This window comes from Pezoporus occidentalis, unplaced genomic scaffold (assembly GCF_034315485.1).
Source record: "Pezoporus occidentalis ecotype Australia unplaced genomic scaffold, CSIRO_AGI_Poc_V1 ctg32, whole genome shotgun sequence".
Lineage (NCBI taxonomy): Eukaryota > Metazoa > Chordata > Aves > Psittaciformes > Psittacidae > Pezoporus > Pezoporus occidentalis.
In genome coordinates, this window is record NW_026915158.1 from 3,348,098 (window position 1) to 3,367,349 (window position 19,252).

At 38.4% G+C, this 19,252-nt stretch overlaps 1 protein-coding gene across 3 annotated transcripts in view; it reads left to right on the forward strand.

The window, feature by feature from the left end:
* LOC134168675 (cohesin subunit SA-2-like) overlaps window positions 1-19,252 on the forward strand; it is a 58,585-nt gene that overhangs the window by 10,053 nt on the left and 29,280 nt on the right. For all 3 annotated transcript variants that reach the window (XM_062628648.1, XM_062628650.1, XM_062628649.1), the window contains exons 7-13: window positions 2,507-2,578; window positions 4,126-4,330; window positions 5,372-5,523; window positions 6,622-6,695; window positions 7,125-7,248; window positions 12,151-12,249; window positions 14,435-14,514. In XM_062628648.1, coding sequence (XP_062484632.1) covers window positions 2,507-2,578; window positions 4,126-4,330; window positions 5,372-5,523; window positions 6,622-6,695; window positions 7,125-7,248; window positions 12,151-12,249; window positions 14,435-14,514 — 806 coding nt within the window. The remainder of the gene's footprint in view (window positions 1-2,506; window positions 2,579-4,125; window positions 4,331-5,371; window positions 5,524-6,621; window positions 6,696-7,124; window positions 7,249-12,150; window positions 12,250-14,434; window positions 14,515-19,252) is intronic.

The window sequence follows — 19,252 nt, forward strand, 5'->3', positions numbered from 1 at the left end:
TCTCTTAGGAGTTCTTTTCATAGTGACTTTAAGAAGGTAAATATAACCCACCATTGCAGAAGGTAAACAGTTCCTTTGGTATTTGGTTGATAGGTCCTTTTAAAAATACAATTGTAGGTGAGTGATGAACTAATTGAAGATTTATTTTTTTTTAGCTGATATTTTTATTTGAATCTTCCCCTTCTGTTTTCCTGGTAATCTGAATTTTTAGAGTTGTGTCTTGCCGTATGAAAGAAGAAAAATGTATTTCTGAGTTTTAGATAATTGTCAAAACAATAGTGAATATCTAATTTCTTGAGGATTGTTAAGAAAAATGCATAGCTTTACAATACTATTTCTCTGTTTGACTGCTCCTTGGTTAATTATGCCAACATCAAATTTTCTGCAGCACTCTCTCAGTTGCTTCTGTGCTTTTCTTCTGTATTTGCCACCTCTGAATTGATTTGTCAGGCAGCAGCCATCAGCCTTGCTTTAACTGAGCATCTCTCAAAGACCAGATGCTGTAGAAATTCCCACAGAGGATGAATTTGCCAATGTGGTTTTCTTCGTTTTAGAAGCGTAGTAACACTTGAGCTGGTTTTTGACAGAAATTGTCTGATACATGTCTGGCTATATGAATTAGTAATCTGGCATTTCTTTCCTAACTAGATTAACCCTGAATAGCACTCATCATAGAATAGGCACTCTGGAAAGTACAAAGATATGATTATTATTAGCATTTGTCTGGATGTGGTACAGCTCTGTAACCTTTTCACTTATCCTAGCACTGAGGGGGCAGATAGGTTCTTTTAGAGATTCTTAGTTTTATTTTCTTAACAAGATATTAGTATAGCAGAGAATTTATTATTAGAATGTCATGAGATTTCTACAAGCAGAATCAATATAGTAGCATAATATAGAATTTATAATCCAAATTCAGTTATGATTTCTAATCACCTTAGTAATACAGAATTTATGATAAATTTAACCTGTAATTTCTCATCACCTGGACCCTCTGCATATCAGGTCAAATCTTAATACATGATTGACTACATAACAATCATAATCCAGACTTGTAAATCATATAAAAGAGAAAGAGTCACTCAGTCCTCAGAGGAAGCAAATGATGGTGGAGGTGTTGCTGCCATCATGGGTCATAGGTCCACGTGTCTCACTGTCCAGCAACAGCTCTGGTCCAAGTTCCCCACTTGCAACTACTTGATTTTATGGACAGTGCTCTGGGTGCTGTGACACTTCCCTGTTCTGTGATGGGGTCATTGCCAATGCCTAGCTGGCGAGGTGCCTGGAACCTTCAAGGCCAGTAAGGGAGGCAATAATCAGCCTTGTGCCCAGGAACCTTGAGACCTGTAGGAAGGGGAAGAAAAAACCTGTTTGATTTGTCTACTTGGTTCATAGGACCTTCAGGTTCCTGATAATGAGGGAAATGGAATAAATACATGACCCACTTGCTCACAAAGAATAGCTGCTTGCCTTATAAAATGGCGTTAGTTATGTTAACCACATTAGCAGGGTCTGGGAGCAGGGGGTACCAGTCACATGGCACTGGGCAGCCTGCTCTGGCTGACCCTGCTTGAGCAGATGGCATTGGGTTAGATGACCTCAAAGAGTCCTTCTCAATTTCAGTCTTTCTTTGATTCTGTGTAAACTTGTTCTGGCTTTGGAAGCAGAGAAGGGCTTTAATATGGTCATCGAGGCATACAGGCTCGATAGCTTTGTGGGCAATGGTATTCTTCAGTGGAGAGAGAAGCTTGTTTTTAGGACCACTGCTTGTTCTTTTCCCTCTTTCATAAACTATTTTGTTTCTCTTTTCTGCTTTTCTTCTTGTATGTGGCATTTTATTTCTTGCAGTTCTTTCTTTGTTCTTCCATAGGTTTCTTTCCCTCTCTTTGTTACTGCAGTGTTAAGCAATGGAAGAGTTAAGTTTGATAACTGTACATAAAGATAACCGTACAACCAGATGGGAGTAGAAATATTTGTGGTGTTTCACTGAGCCTAATAAATAACTGTAGATGTCATGCCTTTTGTCTTGGAATAATTCTAGAGTTGAGGAAACATCTCTGAATCATGTCACGGAATGAAAACATTTCTCTATAATTTGAAAAGCTCAGAACAGTTTTCCAGAATTTAGGTATTTTACAGTGCCTAGTGCAAAGGCATAAATACTTAAGACTTGCTGCGAAGCCATATCTTAGAATTAATAATGAGGTTTATACCTTGTATATGTTTGCTTATAAATTTTAAAAACAAGTTGTCTCTTGTAGCATGAAAACTCAGGTTTTGCATAAAAGTGTTGTTTTTTTTTCCTTCCATAACTGGTTATAAATAAATAAAAATACTGAGACAAGAAGGAATTAGATTTTTATTTAATGTATTGGATTGTTATGAGCCACCTGTAATGCATGTTGCCTTAAGTTTTAATAGCCTTTTAAATATGATGCATGGTTTGTGATATCTTTATGTGCCATTTTAACGAAAAGCTTTTAACGTTTTGTCTCATGCACTGCAGGAAAGTGGGTTGCAGTACAAGAAGTTCATCGCCTATCCCTGGATCCTGACAGTTACTTGGCCAGTACACATGGTAGTGCTCTTGTCGTTTTCTGTAACTGTCGTATAGCACATGCTTGCACATGTGTGCACACAGAGGTTTTGGCAGATAAATCTGTTCAAAGGCTTGTTTCATCAAAACATTATTTTGCAAACAGAAATGTTTGGAATAATATTTTGAGAACAGAAGTATTTCTCTGTTATGCTTCTTCCCATACAAGGCTTGCAGCATTGTGAGGAATTCACTTAACTCCTTGTTGGCACTTCAGTTTGACTTTGCTGTCTTTCCATAGACTCTGTATGAAAGAAAGAAAGAAACATATCCAGGATGAATCAGAGCAGGAGCCTCAGCTGAATGATTTGAATAGTTCTTTGGAAGAAGCAGAGTTGCTGGTCAGGGGGGGAATCTAAGGGTATCCCTAGGTTAGATGCCTAAATTTAGGTGATGTGCACATTGTGCTGTCTGTATATTTACAGTATGCACGTTACCATTAAACACTATCCTGGTGTGATGAACGTGGACAGTAGAAATGCTCTTAAAAAGTGAGATGTCTTCCTGTATTTGTGCTGCTTTTCAGGCTGAGGAGTAAAATTTGGTTATAAAGTAGGTATTTCCTGAAGTTGTTTTGTCTGTCTTGGCACTTGCCACTGCTGTTAGACTCTGAACTGATTCTTACAGCCTGATTAGGAATGCATTCCAAATTCTAAACTCCCAGTGTGCTTTGGGTTGCAGACATCCCTGAAATCAGTCTGTGTTTGAGTTTATTTTTCAAGAAAGCAGTGGTTCCTTTGCTTTGGAAAGAAAGCTACAAGAGAAGACCAGCTGAGCAGTGGCCTACCTTTAGGATGAAATTTTCCATAGTGGGTGAAGCTTTGGAGTTCCCTGGCTCCATTCATACCTCTGCCTCATTCTGTGCCCCACTGTGGCACAGTGAGGGGGTTGGAACTCGGTGATTTTTGAGGACCCTTCCAACCTGAACCATTCTGTGATTCTATTATTTCTGTGGAGGTTTTCAGAGATCTAGGTGCCAGTGGTATAGGTGTATTTGTCATGAAGCTGTAGCCTTTGATAAACTCCTTAAGATGGTGGTGCTGCTGAGGAAAACAGTCCTGTCCTGCTCACACCACAGTTGTTCATTTTCACTTTTCAGTCACTTCAGTTTTCTCCTGGATTTTAGCATGCATTTACAGGAACAGGTAGGATGGTGAAGTGGGGAAACATTACTAACTGTGAGGATGTACAAGAGGCTTGTGGTTTATGCCAATGAAAGTTACTTGCCATGCTGTGGCTTCACATGCCCTCTCACACCTGTTTGTTGACAGCTGTCTCGCATACGTTGCTTTCAGATGTGAGCTATTGTAACAGTGTAGCTCTGATGAAGCTAGTTTGTCTCAGGGCTTGCTTGTAAACTAGTTGTGTGTCCCTACTTTGAAGTTAATAACTGTAAAAGAAGCTATGGAGGAACTGAGGTGAAGCTGTCAGCAAAACTCTGATATTCAGTGAGAGAGATGTAAATGGTGTGCACAAACAAAACTGCATTTGTAATTACTGTGTTTTCTGTTGACTTTTTTCTTATGTAGGGCAATGAAGACTACCCATTGATCAGAACAGGACCCTATTGGAAGAAATTCAAGGCCAATTTCTGTGAATTTATTGCCGTGCTTGTCCAACAATGTCAGTGCAGCATCCTGTATGATAGCTACTTGATGGACACTGTCATCTCACTGCTTACGGGCTTAGCAGACTCCATGGTCAGAGCATTTAGACACACAAGCACTTTGGCAGGTAAAATAATTCACAGAGTTTTGTTGACTTGTGTGCAAACAGAATGGCTTCAAATTGAAAGGCTGTCTTATGCACTGACAGTGCCTTCCTCCTGCTGTATGTTACTGTAATATAAATTATTTGTTCCCAGGTGTTTCGGAATGGAATTTGAATGCTTTAGATGCAAGATCTAGGCCAATTTTTTCTTTATAAAGAAATTTTCTTTAATGCCTGGCATGATTAACTTTAGAATTATGCTGTGTTCTGATTACTTCCCCCCAAGACTGATTTTTTCAGGTTTTTATTTTCTTAGTTGGTTCCCTCCACTACTTAATGTAATGGGTTGCATTAAATGCTTCACCTGAAAAAGCTTTCATTGGAATGCTGCTACTCCTGTGGTTCCTATGCTAAAAATAATATTCCTTGTTAGACAGTTTTGTTTCATGCGCATGATACTAAAGATACTACTTGTATTTTTTTTCTAAAGCCAGTAAATACTCTTTGCCCTACAAAAAGCACTTAAAGTATAATTTGTTCCAAAGTACACTGTTTGCTTTGGAGGCTCAAAACTCCCCTTGAAGTCTATGCAAACCATCTAGTGATCCTTAGATGAATGTGAATTTTTGTTAATTCAAGTAAAATATTAAGATTCCTGGCCTTTTTATGGGCCAGCTTCACTGTTGGGTTGTATGGTGTATTTGCTTTTTTCCTTTTTTTTTTTTTTTAACTGAAGATCAGTTCCACAACTCTAGATCCTTTTGCAGAAAAATTAAAATTACAGGATGTAAGAAGAGTTGTCCAGTAAATTAATTCTCTGATTGGAACTTTGGCCAGAGGTTGTAAATCACCAGGAATGTAACTAGATTTTCCTTTTTTGATCATTGTCTGCCTTTAAAATAAACACTGTATTTTAAAACTAATTACTATAATCTAGTAGTGTTTGTATTTTATATAATAAACTGGGTGTGGTTAACCATATCCTTTTTGTGGTAAAGTGGTGGATGTATTTATGCTACATATCTCTGAGCTAAGATAACTATGTTGGGTTTGTTTCCTTTTTAGCAATGAAACTTCTGACAGCAGTTCTAAGTGTACGTCTGAACCTTGATGTGAACAAGCACAATGCTCAAAGATTATATGAGGTGGAGAAGAAGAGGATAAGTGGCAAGAGGACCAATTACAGACTTGATCAGCTAGAGAGAAAAAGGAAAGAGGTTAGGCAGGTGTCCTCTATGGGAGAAGTGTGAAGAGGGATCACTGACAGCTTGCGTTTGGGTCACTGCGGTTCTTTAAGGTTTATGTATTTATCTAATGCATGGTGCAGCGCAGTTGTGACTGGCTAGATTGAGTGGTACTAAAAATGTCTAAGGTAATAACTGCCATATGTGCTGTTAACTTGTGATGTCTTGCTTCTCTAGATAATTACTATCTAGCAATTGCTTCTCTAAATTGCTATCATTAGCCGTTGATCTCTACACAAATACGGATTTAAACACACATGTGTTTACATCAGTAGCTCTGGTGGTGTGGGTGTGCAGTTTTTCATATGTTTATACAAATTACAAGCCAAAATGTTGGTTCTTGAACTGAATTTCAGTGAATGAAAAAGGACACAGGATAGCTGTCATCTCTGTGTAAGTAATGCATTGTAAAAATGGTTGTAACTTTAGCTATGACCTATATCTTTCTTGCTGTTCAGTTTCTGTCATTTCTTCCCTGTTCAGCCAGACAGCTTCTTATTACCTCCCAGAGACAGACCTATAACTGTAAGAAATAATTCTGTCTTTAGGGTGGAGGTGATAGGAAGTATGAATATCAAGCATAGTTTCCTCTCTCCTGACTTTAGAATCAGTTATCTGTGTTCTGAGCTTTGGATGTCCATGGGCTTCTCTGTGTTCAGGGCTTGCTTAAATACATGCTTATTATGGAATAGGTGCATTTTGAAAATTCCCTGGTCTGCATTTCTTACCTCTGTTTAAGTGAATAAAAAGAGAATTTGAGCCTATATGTGAAGATTGCTTAATAGTTGTAGTATATCTTTCTGTGTCTTGATAGATCAAGATTCACTATATCAAACAAGTACTTTGTTATCCAGGCTAGCAGCTTGTACCTGATAAACCTTTCACCCAGGTGTAGCTATAAAAAGGCCAATTGCTAGTGTAGATACAGACCCCTTATTTTGTATTGGTATACTATGTGTAAACACTAGCAATTTGAACCACAGTAGTATTGTAAGTGCACTGATGCAGATTTTTCATATCTAGTGAATTGTGGCACCAATGTTAACATTCAGTTCTCTTTGTGTATTCCAGTATGAACATAAGCTTCTGGAGATACAGAATATGATGAATGCTATTTTCAAAGGGACTTTTCTAAACCGTTACCGGTAAGAATAAAAATAAAGCAGTGATGTGTATGTGCATTCCCAAGAAACTCTTGCTCAGGTTGCCCAGAAAGCAGAATCAAGTTAAACATCCTGGAGGCACTGATAGTATCAAGGAAAATGTAGCAGTTACGCTATTTTAAAGAATTTTGTCTTACAAAAGGACCTCTCAAATAGGTTTCTGAAGTTCTTCATGCTGGCCATAGAGCAGTGCATTTGTGACTGAGAGAATGCCCAGAATTACAAAGTAATTAGTGCATGAAACATTTGTAGCTAAAGTGGCCTAATTATCTGTTGAAGACAAAAATACTTGTAATATTTTTATTATTATATGTGCTTCTGCAATTCTAGAAGATAAAAATATTGCAAATAATATAATTACTATATTAGATATGTTAAATATATTAATATTGAAATGTTGTAATTTCACAGTGATGTGATCCCTGAGATCCGCGCAACTTGCATTGAAGAAATTGGCAGATGGATTAAAACATACCCAGATGCTTTTTTAAATGATAGCTACTTAAAATACATTGGGTGGATGCTGTATGATAAGGTAAAGTGTGATTTTTATTTTTAATTTTTTTTTTTTTGTAAGAATCCTAATGTTTAAATTCTTGAGAGTAGATACGTGGGACTCTGGCACAGTACTTTCTTCCCAGCTCCAGGTTTTACTTTTAAAGCCACTGTAGCACTAAATAACAGAACGTTTCTTTCAGTTCTGCAGCAGTGTGTGTCCCCTGTATGTGCAGTTATTTTTATATGTGACTGAATCGGGAGCTATTACTGAATTGTAAAATGGCCTATATCCTTTGAGCACCTGTAATATTAAAGGTTGACTAAAATTCTGCTTTTATGTTTGATGGCTACGTGTAAAATATCATTTCATTTTATAAAAATGAACAAATAAATATTGCCTATAGTAAAATTGCATTTCTCATTTGGAGTTAAATCGATATAGAAAATGTTTACACAAGGTCCAGTAATTTCCCAAAGGGGTTTCTTCTTTTCCTTATAGTAAGTTTGCTTTTTCTTTTTGAGTAGAGGCACATTTAGAACAACACCACCTCCTCTCCCACCTCCCAAAAAGCCCCAAACCCCTTCCTGCCCTCAGAAAAAGAAAACAGTGACTCAAAAATAAGCTTTTTCTCATGCTTCTAAAATGCATGAGAGATTTTAGGGGGTGGTAACGTTTATCGTGAATGGCCAATTACTAAAATTGGCACTCAGTAGTTCTGCAGGCCACCTTTTAAAGTGTATTTAGTTTCTGTATAAATTCTGAAATGTCTTCAGTTTTTGTGTTTCAGGCAACGTTTGTGTTGTGTAAAAAAAAAAGTTGTAGTTTACCACAAAACCAGGAGGGGGAGCGCGAAGCCTCTTAGTTCCCTGCGTTGTGCCATGGCTGTAAAGGTAGTAGTTAGATTTTTAGAGCAACGAATCTATCAAGAACTGTCATCTTTTCCTGCATAAATTTTATCTGATCAGAATACCTTTTTTAGTACATGTTCAGTTGGGAGAATTCTCAAAAGGAAAAGTCATTTTTGAAGATGATGTGTTTTCATTCCCAGTGCTGTACAGTGAGAATTAACAGCTGATGTCTCTGATTAATGCACGTAGCTCGTCCTGTGTCATTTACTGGGAACTGAAAATGGTTCTTTTTCTAAAGCTTATTACCTCACAGCAGTGCAGATGCAAGCAGAATGAGGTGAAGTGAGAAGTCTTCCATATTCTACATTTGTACAAGACCTGGTAGCGTGCCACTACTGGTGGTTGCTGTCCCGGCTGTGCTTTGTGATTTGCAGCCACTGTCAAATTGCCTGATTCCAAAATGAGAGCAGGGCATTTTTGGCAGCAACAGGGGCAGTAGTGCTTTTAATATACATCTGAATGTTATTTCCCACTACTCCTCCTTAATAAGCATTTCTATCACATCTTGTTGAGGATGGGCAGAAAGAAACCGATATCTCCCAGAGCCAATTTTCTTTTAGAATATAACACAGAGAAGTTTGCCAAATAATTTAGGCCCCAGAGTGGAACAACCACAAAAGTATTCTAATGGTGGGGGAAGACCTGGCCAGGATCATCTACTGTGCTGTAAATAGAGATTAAGTACAGTCATTTGGGAGGCTTCAAAGCAGAGAGGGGAGGGAGAAAGTGAGTACAAAATGAACATTTTGTCTTGAAAATCTTTTATTTGAATATGATAATTCTTTCTTCCCCATGAGATACCATTTTGTCATTATACCCTGATATGAAACATTACAGTTTTGTGTGTAAGGTTATTTCCTAGGTGCAATCAGTTGCACCAAACTCAGTGGTAATGTGCTGAAAACTGCATGAGGATCTTTTTTTGGCCCAGTAAGACTTGCAAAACACTACTATAAAGATGCATTTTTGAATAGTTCACGTTCATCTGCTAGATATAATTTAACTTTTTATTTTTGAAGACCAAGCAGCAGTTAATGCTAAATCTGACAGCTGTGTGCAGTTGAACAATGTTATATGTAAGCTCAGCCACCTATCAGTGCATTTGTGAAACCCAGGCACCTGATTTGTGTTCAAGGGAATCTACAGCTACTCAATCAGCATACAGACCCAATCATACCAGTGCTGATGTGAGCAGCAGGTGTTGAAGGGAAATGCTGTGTAAAAAGTTCAGAGTTAAAGACTAAAAAAATCAAGGCAATGGAGAGTAAGGATGGGGAAAGGGAAAGGCAGAACTAGCAGACAGAAGGCAATGGAGATGCATACTTTGGACCTCCTATCATATTAGACTAGCTTTGTCTGGAACTTCAGGGCAAGTTGTTGAGATTCTCTCGTTGATGAAAGACACCCAAAGAAATCCTGTGGAAACAGGAACTTTCTGTTGAATGAACTTCTGTGTTCTGACCATGTGATCCTCCTGGCAAATTTCAGGAAATTGAAAGGGTTTTTAGTTTTGCTTCCCATTCAGTGTGGTTATAGAAATTGATCCCGTGGTTATGGCTACTTCTGAAATACTTCTTTCTTCAAATGGTCGTGTTTACATAGTGGCTTTCTGCTCCACAGGTCATCTCTGTGTATATGTAGTGATTTTTCTTTTTTTCTTTTTTTTTGGGGGGGGGTGCGGTTTTTTAAATTGTTTCACCTCAGCAGGACAGTTAAGCTGAATTGTCTTCGCTGTTCAGGAGTAATTCAGAAGTAGGCCTAGTTTTCCCAATTTATTGTTTGGGGAGTGTTAAGGAGAAAGACAAAAAGACCCAATGACCCCATCAAATCATCCAGGTCCTACCACGTATTTGTAAGGCTTATTGATTGACTCAATCTTTGTGATAGTGGTGAGGCTGAAATATCATAACTGAATGTGTCTAAGCAGTGTGGAAGCCCATGCAGAGCTATTTGCTCTCGAGATGCTCACTGTTTCCCTGACGTTTTCTGCCATTCTGCAGGTCAGGGTCAAAATATATTGTGATATAGCTGAGGGGCAGTGTGTGTTCCGAGTACCCTGAAAATGTGCTTACATAATTCCCCTTCACTCTGTCACAGCTTTGAGAAACCAAACAGGCAGGTATTTCATCAAGATTAGAATGGTAGTTCTGGAAAGAAGAGTAGACAGCTGAGTGTTTGCATTTGCCTACATTACTATGGAAAGGAGCTGAAGGTAAATGGTGAGATAGTTTTAGAAGGACTTGAAGTAGTTTTGAACGCCTAAGAAGGTGTGAATTACTCCTAGAAAAGGAGAGGTGGCTGAGAAGGAGATAATGCAGCTGATAACACAGGAAAACAAAACTGGTCATAGTAGGAGTAGTTATTTGTGCATAGTTACTGGGGTTAATTTTCTCAGTACTTAAACATATACATATAGGGTTATGACTGAGAACTTTTGGGTGGGCACAGGATAATTTAGACGGCAGATGGTGTAGTTTAATGTATTAAACTTTATATCTGCAGACCTACACTTGAATGCCACCTGACTGACAAATGACATTACTAGCTGCTTGCCACAGGCTATATGACGATTCAGCAAACCATCACAAACTTGTTTTCCTTTTTTCCACCTTTTCCCCAAGCACAAATGCAGTCCCTATTCACAAGCAAAGCCTTGTGATAAAATACTGAGGGCAGCTGAAGCTGAGTATGTGCCACTGTGCAGTGATGGGTTCCAAGCTGGGACTGTTTGCGAGTGTGTTTTGTGCTGTAGAGCCTTTGTAGCTGTAGGAAGCAGCAGGTGTGGGCTACAGTCTCCTCAGACAAGGCATTTATATAAAAGTACAATCTAGAATAGGTACTGCTGGTGTGTCACAGGCAGATTAGAAAGTAGTATTTATTGTTACCGGTTGATCTTTTATTTTAGATTTCTAGCAAAAAGCTGTCTTATGCAAAACTGTTGGTCAGAGCATGCTATTAGGTGTTGTCCTCTGCTTTCCATCTAAGCAGGTGAACAGGAACTTGTAGTAATGGATAGCCTGTGTGTAGGTGGTCTCCTTGGGTTTCCTTGATTATTCTTACTGCTATTGTTAGCAGGAGGAATTAAGGAAGAAATATGAAGGGACAGATTTGAAGCCTGAAGTTCATTTATGTGTCTCTGCTTGTATCCTTAGCATTATAAGTTTACAGAACAGTGATTTTTCTGTGTAGGATCCTCAAAATTACTTTTCTAATGCCATTTAAAGCTTTGTTATTTGAAAAGTATAGCAATGTGCATGAGATTTTTTTAAAAGCTGGGTAAGGAAAAGACTTCTTTTTGAGGCATCTCTGAAGCAGCAGTATTAAGAGTAGGAAATAACATCTTGCAGGGATAAATATGTTTTGCCTAAATTCACTAATTAGGCCAAATTCAAAGCAACCCTTTTCTTCTTAGAATGCTTAAATCAAGCCAGAATGCTTAAATCAAGCATTCTGGCATAAAACAGAAAAAAGGAGAAGGCACAACATTTAATTTTTTATTTGTAAGAAGCCACCATGGTAACCCAGTGCATTTCTGAAGTGTACCTCTTCTTCTGAGAACCTTCCAGAATTTCTTGGAGTCCTTGTCCGTGTTTGATGATTGTCTGAGTCAAGTGTTGAAAGGAAGTAATCAAAGTCTGGTGTATGGGAGAATGCTGGTTGTATTAAGTGGGTCATCCATACTCTTCTCTTTGTTGCTTTAAAAGGTGAATAACACAATTTCTGCATCTTTTGCATCCTGTTGGTTTTATTAACTGTAGGGACTGTGAGAGTTTGACTCTTAAGGAGCCTAACACAAACTTTGATGTCACCTTTAAGTTTAGCTTACAGCAGGCTTCCTCTGTGTGTGTGTAAGATGTGCACACAAACAAAATAGTACCGATATCACTAATAAAGAAGACGAGGCAGTATTTGGATAGTCTGCTGTAGGCAGCCACAAAGAACTCTTATTTACGGAATATAAATGCCAGTAGTGAATAACATCAAAGAAAAATGTTTTTTTACTGTTAGCCAATTTCTCTTTGTCTTGCAGCAAGCTGAAGTGCGGTTGAAGTGTCTTCTGGGACTGCAGGGAATTTATAGCAGAAAAGAATTTGTTTCCAGAATGGATCTCTTTACCATCAGGTTCAAGGTAAATAGATTACTGTTTGCTACTTTTTAAACCTGGGTTGGGTGTATATACAGGGTCTGATGTTTGGATCAGTGCTGGTCTCCCCACTTTCTTGACTGACAGGAGCTTAGGGTAGTGCGCAAACAGCCTGCTTAACTGAGTGGATGAAGGAGTTTTGTAGAGATGTTTCCCTCTGTTTCTATTGAATTTTTTATTTCACTTTAGTTCATGCACAGACTGTGTTAGCATGCACTGTGGTCATTTATTTCCACCCTTCATCCAGAATGGTCCAGATATTTTTACAGGATTTTTTGGCAGATGAGAAAAAAATTCATATTCTAAAGGTCCCTTTTTTTGCTGCTCCTGATAATGGCCTACCCTTGTAGATGCTGGATTGGCTGACTATGTAATACACTGATGTGGGCATGGCTAACTGTTGATCCACCATGTCAGTATGAGTCTTGAAGAAGGAATCCTTAACTCCTTTTCAAACAAGTCAGGTGATACACTATAATTGTAAGAGCTTGTTCTATGACCAACTGACTCTGTGCACTGCCTTTATCATATTCTGCCATCCTCACTCATTTAAGAAGTAAGCTCTTTACTTTTTTTTAAAATCCTGCCCTTTTTAATGATTTTGTCCCTTAGGCTTATCCCAATGGGGCTGTGCCTTTTCAGTATCTGAATAAGAAAGGTTAAGATGCTGTGATTGATATCTCAGTCCTTCTGAATCAGTATATGATCAATGCCCACATGTGGTGGTAATTCCTGTTCTTTTGCAAAAGGTGCAGGGCTTACCTGTACTTCAAAGCAGTTGCTAATAGTGAAAAATACTTGTAGCATATCCTCAAACAACAAGAAATAGATTAGCATTGGTATCTTAAGAATAAATTGTTTAGACTGAAACTTGGCTATCTAAGATTAACCCCTGTTTTAAACAGTTATGTGGTGCTCCCTTATCTTTCTGTCTAAAAGAAGGTTGTAAGCTGTGTAACCAACTGCAGGATTGGTATTCAAAGACTGATGAAATAGCTCCAGTCTGTGTGTACTGTGATCTCCCTCTGTGTGGGGGGTGCTATATAAATGGATTATTGTAAACTCCATCCCACAATCAAAAAAAACCCCAACCCAAACACGACAGCTCCTTTCTGTCTAAACAAAAGAAACCCAAACAGCTACACACAAAATATAGACTGATCTGGAATTTTCAAAGTTTGAATCATGCTTTTCCAGTGATTGGAAATGTAGTCCTATAGCCATCAATCTATTTCCCACAAGTGGGAGTTTTGTAAGCTCCCTCTGTTGTCCTTGAGCATTCATACTCAGGATTCATGGACTTCCACACCTTGCAGCTGTGTTGTGAGAAAAAGGAAGGTGCAAAGTAAAATGAATCTAGAGATTTAGAAACTATGTGTTAAGTAAGAAAACTGTTAGACCCAAAACAAGCAAGTCCAAAGGTTTAGTATACCTTAAAGATGTAGACCACATCAAGGAGTGCAAGTTCTTGGGTACAAAGGACATGAAAATTTCCATTTAGAATCATAGAATAGTTAGGGTTGGAAAGGACCTTAAGATCATCTAGTTCCAACCCCCCCTGCTATGGGCAGGGACACCTCACACTAAACCATATCACCCAAGGCCTCGTCCAACCTGGTCTTGAAATTTCTTGAGGTGTTTGCATGTGTACCAAGTTACAATAAATTCTGGAGGTCAGGAGTATTGCTGCTGTTCTATGAACTACCTTTATGACTCAAGTCCTGTCTTTCCAGCAAGGCACTGGCTTCTGTAACATGTAGGTACACACACTTTATTGTTGATGGGAGAAACTGATTATATAATGCTTGTAATTTGAAGCTTACCTTCATTTAACATACTGAAGTGCCGGTAGTAACATCTTAGGAACAAGTTGTCAGTCACTTTTAATTTGTAGACTGTAGCTGATTTCTTGAGAACGCATACATTACATCTATAAAAAATATCTTATTACTGCATGATTAATTCAGTTAAAAAATTAACATGCTGTTAATTTTCAGGGGCTGGGGAACTACTTGGTAGTAATCAAGTTGCCTTATGTCTCTTAGGAAATAGCTGCTGAAATAAAAATAAATCTCTGCTCTACTAGTGTAGATGATCTAGCTGTAGCAAAAAATATATGTTTAAGAACAAACCATGTTACATCTTTTTATTGTCATTTTACATCCATTAGGATCGAATTGTGTCCATGCCTCTGGACAAGGACCATGAAGTAGCAGTTCAAGCCATGAAACTCTTGATGCTTATGTCACAGTAAATAATTTCTTTTTTAATTTACTGTATTGTTTTAATGGCAACAAGATCCAGATACAGTCCTGATGAATCTTCTATAATCAATTACATGCTAGGAAACAGTTGCTCCTGGCAGGTTATGAGTTACAGTTAAAGCTGCTTAAGATACAGCATTTTCTTTCTCAGGGAAATACCAATGTTAAGAAAAACCTTTGTGCTGAGAATCAGTGTGAAAACTACATTTTATCTTTCCTCTGAAAGGAAATGCCATGTTTTCATTTTGGCTTTTCTCGTACAGAGCATCTGCCTGTCTTGGGGGATGTCCCCACCCCATCTTCTGTCCCAGGGTTGCCAGGCCTTGACCTGATGATGGCTCAGGGAACTCTGCCATCTTCCCTGTCTCCCCACCTGATGCAGGAAGCCTTGAGCTTTGAGGCTGATGCTAGAATTTGGACTTTCAGATTCGTGTCTCTGTGGCAGAGAACTGGGGAGCTATTGGGCCCGCAGCAGACTGACTGACAGGAAATGAACAAGAGTATGGTATCTTGGTTGTGCAGAAGTGGAAAACTAACAGAAAAGTTGTTTTCTTGGGAAATTACTAGCCAGCCATAGGTTTGATAGGCTAATGGAAAGCTGGAAGTGTGGGGGAAAACCTAGACTTCGTGTTACAGAAGTATATGAATCCTATTCTGATATATTCTTGAGCAGCCTGTTTATTTTGGAAATGGCTTTACTTGCAAAATATATGAAGAATACATTTTATGTCATTTTATTTTCAATGCAGAAAGAGAATAAAATGCACGCTGCATCTAATTGTTAATACAGTTAAGATGTTAGGACTCAATAAGTGTCTCTTCTGTCTCAGAGTATAAGTTGAATTCTGCTGATGCAGCTGCTTGCTTCCATGTACAGCATGGCTTATTGTCCATTAGCCTTGTGGGATTTGCTTTTCCATTTAAGGCAGAAGTATTGGTCATTGCTAATGAGGTTGTAGACTTTAATGGACCAAATAATATGGTGGTGTAGGTATTTACGTTAAATTACAAGGACATTTGTATACTGAAATGCTGCTTTATAGTCTGGTCTATCTCGCTTCACACTCCATTGATTTGAGTGGCATTTCTTTAGACTTGCTTCAGCATATGCATCGGAACAGCATATGATACTATGAACATAGTATGCTTTTCTGAAGGGAGTACCATTGTTTGGGCCTCACCAGTAGTAGCTAGGGTTATATCGTTTCTGTGTTTACAACATCCATTTCTACCACACTTGGTTCTCCATGGTGTGTAGCTACTGGAACAAAGCACAGTGCTGTGTCTGTGTATAAAGTGTCCCTGTGCTAGGAGGAGCAGCACGCCATTGTTGAAGTACAAAGATTCTACACACCAGTTATGGCTGCCCTTGTTCTGTGTCTGCCCTAACAACTGCTGTATTGGCACTGCAGCTGCTTGTCATTTCTGACTTTATTATAAGGGATCACGTTCTCATTAATGCAAGCTGCAGCTATAAAAGTTTGATCAATGTTTCTTTTTCCCTGAAGCAATTTTTCCTAATTTTTCTTAAATATGATTTCCAATGTGAATAAATGCCTTCTAAAGTTTTCTGAATGACATTTTTACATGATAAAATGCAGTTTTCGTAAGTAAAATGACTACAGTTTGTAATTGTTTTTGATTAGGTTGTGTGGAGGCCTAGAAAATAGATGCTTCTCTTTCTTTTCGCTCATCTGTTACATAGCTGTCCTCCTTTCTGCCTCCTCCCCTCCCCAGTTGCTCTGATCCCTGCTGATTTGGCTTAATTACTGGAGTGATGAAAGTGGGAATTCGGGACTCAATAAGCAAATTCAATGACAGCTCTTCTTTTTGGTAAGACTAGTATACTGGTCAAGTCTATAAAACCTGTGTGAAGAGAATGCAGACAATATAGACAGTCACATGTACAGGATTCTTAATAAAAGCCTACATCAAGATGCTTTTCTAGCAGGGGAAAAGCCTATGCCTCAGTATCTAAAACAGAGTCTGAAAGGACTCACTGCTGCCATTGCAGAAGCAAAGAAATCCCAGGGCTGTTGTGTCTCAAATAGGAGTGTTTCGTAGCTCAAACCCAGTATCTATATATTGAGCAGTAATGCTGATTGATACATGAAGTAAAACATGAAATGGGGTTGAGGACAGCAACTCCCCTTTATTTAAAAATAACAAATGACAGCTTGTGTAAATGGCACTTCTACTTGTGTGCATTGATGTAATCAATTTTTTTGCCACTCTTGTCATGCTGCATCTTTTGTTTCATGATGTGTTGGCAAGAAGCAAGGCCAGGAGTCGTTTTTTTCCTCCAGTTAGTCCATTGGGTGCGCTGTGACTTTGGGGAAAATTAACTATATGAGTAACTCTCTTTTACTGGCTTCCTTAATTGTATTTTGAGTGATTACAGTAGCAAGACTTCATTGCCCCTTAATTATTTTTGTGATGTTTTACAGTTGCAGTTGAGCAATTAGCTTCATGGACATTAGTAACAGTTTTGACCATCTTAACCATCACTGCATTCACTACTCTGTGTGCTACTCACCCATATGCTACCTAGAGAGGCAGTGAAAACACTGATCTTTTCAATTCACTTAAATGTGTTACATTACTGAAAAAAAAAATCCTGGTGCTGATTCAAATGCATATACCTGGTTTGTTTGTGGGTTTTTTTTTCCAAACCCATAATTGTATTGTCATCTTGTCTATTTCTGTGAGCTGTGTTTTTTTGTCCTCTTGTTTGTTGGATGTAGTCTCAATTGAATGCCAAGGTCTTTGGGCTAGTAGATTCCTGTTTTTACACAGCATGATGTGATCTCAAAACTGAAATAAGCCTATGAGGTTTGGCATAGTAGAAATTATTAATGTTACTGAATTATGCATAATTGGTAGTATTAATGTTGCAAAGGATCTGAGAAGAAATGGAACTAGGAAGGAATTAGAGGGAGAAAACATGAGTGGCAAAGAGAGACCAAGGAATCTTACTGAAAACATTGCTCTTCAGGAGGCAAATTAATTCAATGTGCCTACTGCCAGTTAATTCTATTAATTTTTGTGTACTTAGCTACCTAAAAGAGGGATTTTGGAAAAGAGCAGCAATATAGTAGAATAATGAGCAAATGTTACAAGTGGTTGAGGGAGGGGCACAAATCTACAAATAGCTCAAATATGTATATAGCACAGGGGAAAATTACTTTGTGTTACATTAGTTAAATGTACCTAGAAATTAAACTGAGTTTTAAAAGCAAAACTCTCAAGTTTGAAATCTAGGAGAGCTGCCTTAGTGACAACTGAGAGTATGCTACATAGTATCATAGAATCATAGAATAGTTAGTGTTGGAAAGGACCTTAAGATTGTTTAGTTCCAACCCCCCTGCCATGGGCAGGGGCACCTCCCACTAAACCATGTCACCCAAGGCTCTGTCCAGCCTGGCTTTGAATGCTGCCAGGGATGGAGCATTCACAACTTCCCCGGGCAACCCATTCCAGTGCCTCACCACCCTCACAGTAAAGAACTTCTTCCTTATATCCAATCTAAACTTCCCCTGTTTAAGTTTTGACCCCTTACTCCTTGTCCTGTCACTACAGTCAGGACTTAAATAGTTTTAAAACTATTCAATGGAGCTGACAAATATGTTAATTCTTAACCACAGTGCTTTGACAGTGGTCAGCAGAGTTAATCCAACTTGAAAGTCAAGAAACAGACTTGTATTTTCCCAGTGTCCTGCTTAGCACAGGAGGCCTGAGTCAAGTAGGGGTATATCACCGTTTGGCTTAAAAAATCTTAAATCTCTGTTCCAATTCTCAAGTAGAGCATGAGGGATGTTTCAGTTTGGAGAGGGAGGGGCCACCCTGTAGGAGAAACTTGAAAACTGGCTTTGGCAAAGGATGCCATTGAAAACTAAAATGTAACATATGTTACTAGTTCTAGTGGTAGGTACAGATGTCCCATGACAAATAATTCAGTGTCAGCAGAGAGCTGAGCTCTATGATTCCATAGTGTTATTTCATAGCTAAGCCATGGACTTCAGAGGAGACATTGGCATTCGTTAGGCAGATGCACTGTATCTAGCTTGTTTAGACAAGCCACTGTGTAGAAAAACAGCTTATTAAAGGCTTAAATGCTTAATTATAAAAAGTGCTTAAATTATATGCTTAAATTATAAAAAGTTTTCATGTGATTGTAAAAACTAAGATGAGGAGACATGCTATGAATACGAATAACTAAATTATTATCTTGTTTAGTGGCCTTTAGGAAAAATAAAGAAATGTTACCTTGAATTTGAAAGAAGTAGCACATGAAGCAGTGAAGCAAATTACACTGCCCAGTTCTGATTTCTTGTACAAGTAACTTGCTTGTAGCAGATTAGGTACTATCAAAAGGTAATGGCATGGAGCTCCTCACAGCTCCCCTGTTATTCTTTTAAGTCCACCACACCCTTTTCAGATGGAGTTATTGTAGTGCTTTGTCAAGCCTATTCCAAACAAAGTTGAAAAGACCAACACAGAACAAAGGCATGTGCCTTCTCCTTTGTCTTACCCTCTTTTCCATCCTCTCAGATTTATGCTTTCTTGGAAGTTACCTTTAGCAGTTTTCTGCCATCATGCACCTCTATTCAAGAAACTTGAGATTCTGAAATCTTTTCTGTCTGAAGAGTTAACAAGAAAAATAAGAATTCTGTGTCTCCTAGGGTTATGTTTCTTAACCAAAACGGCATGCTATACAGCATCTG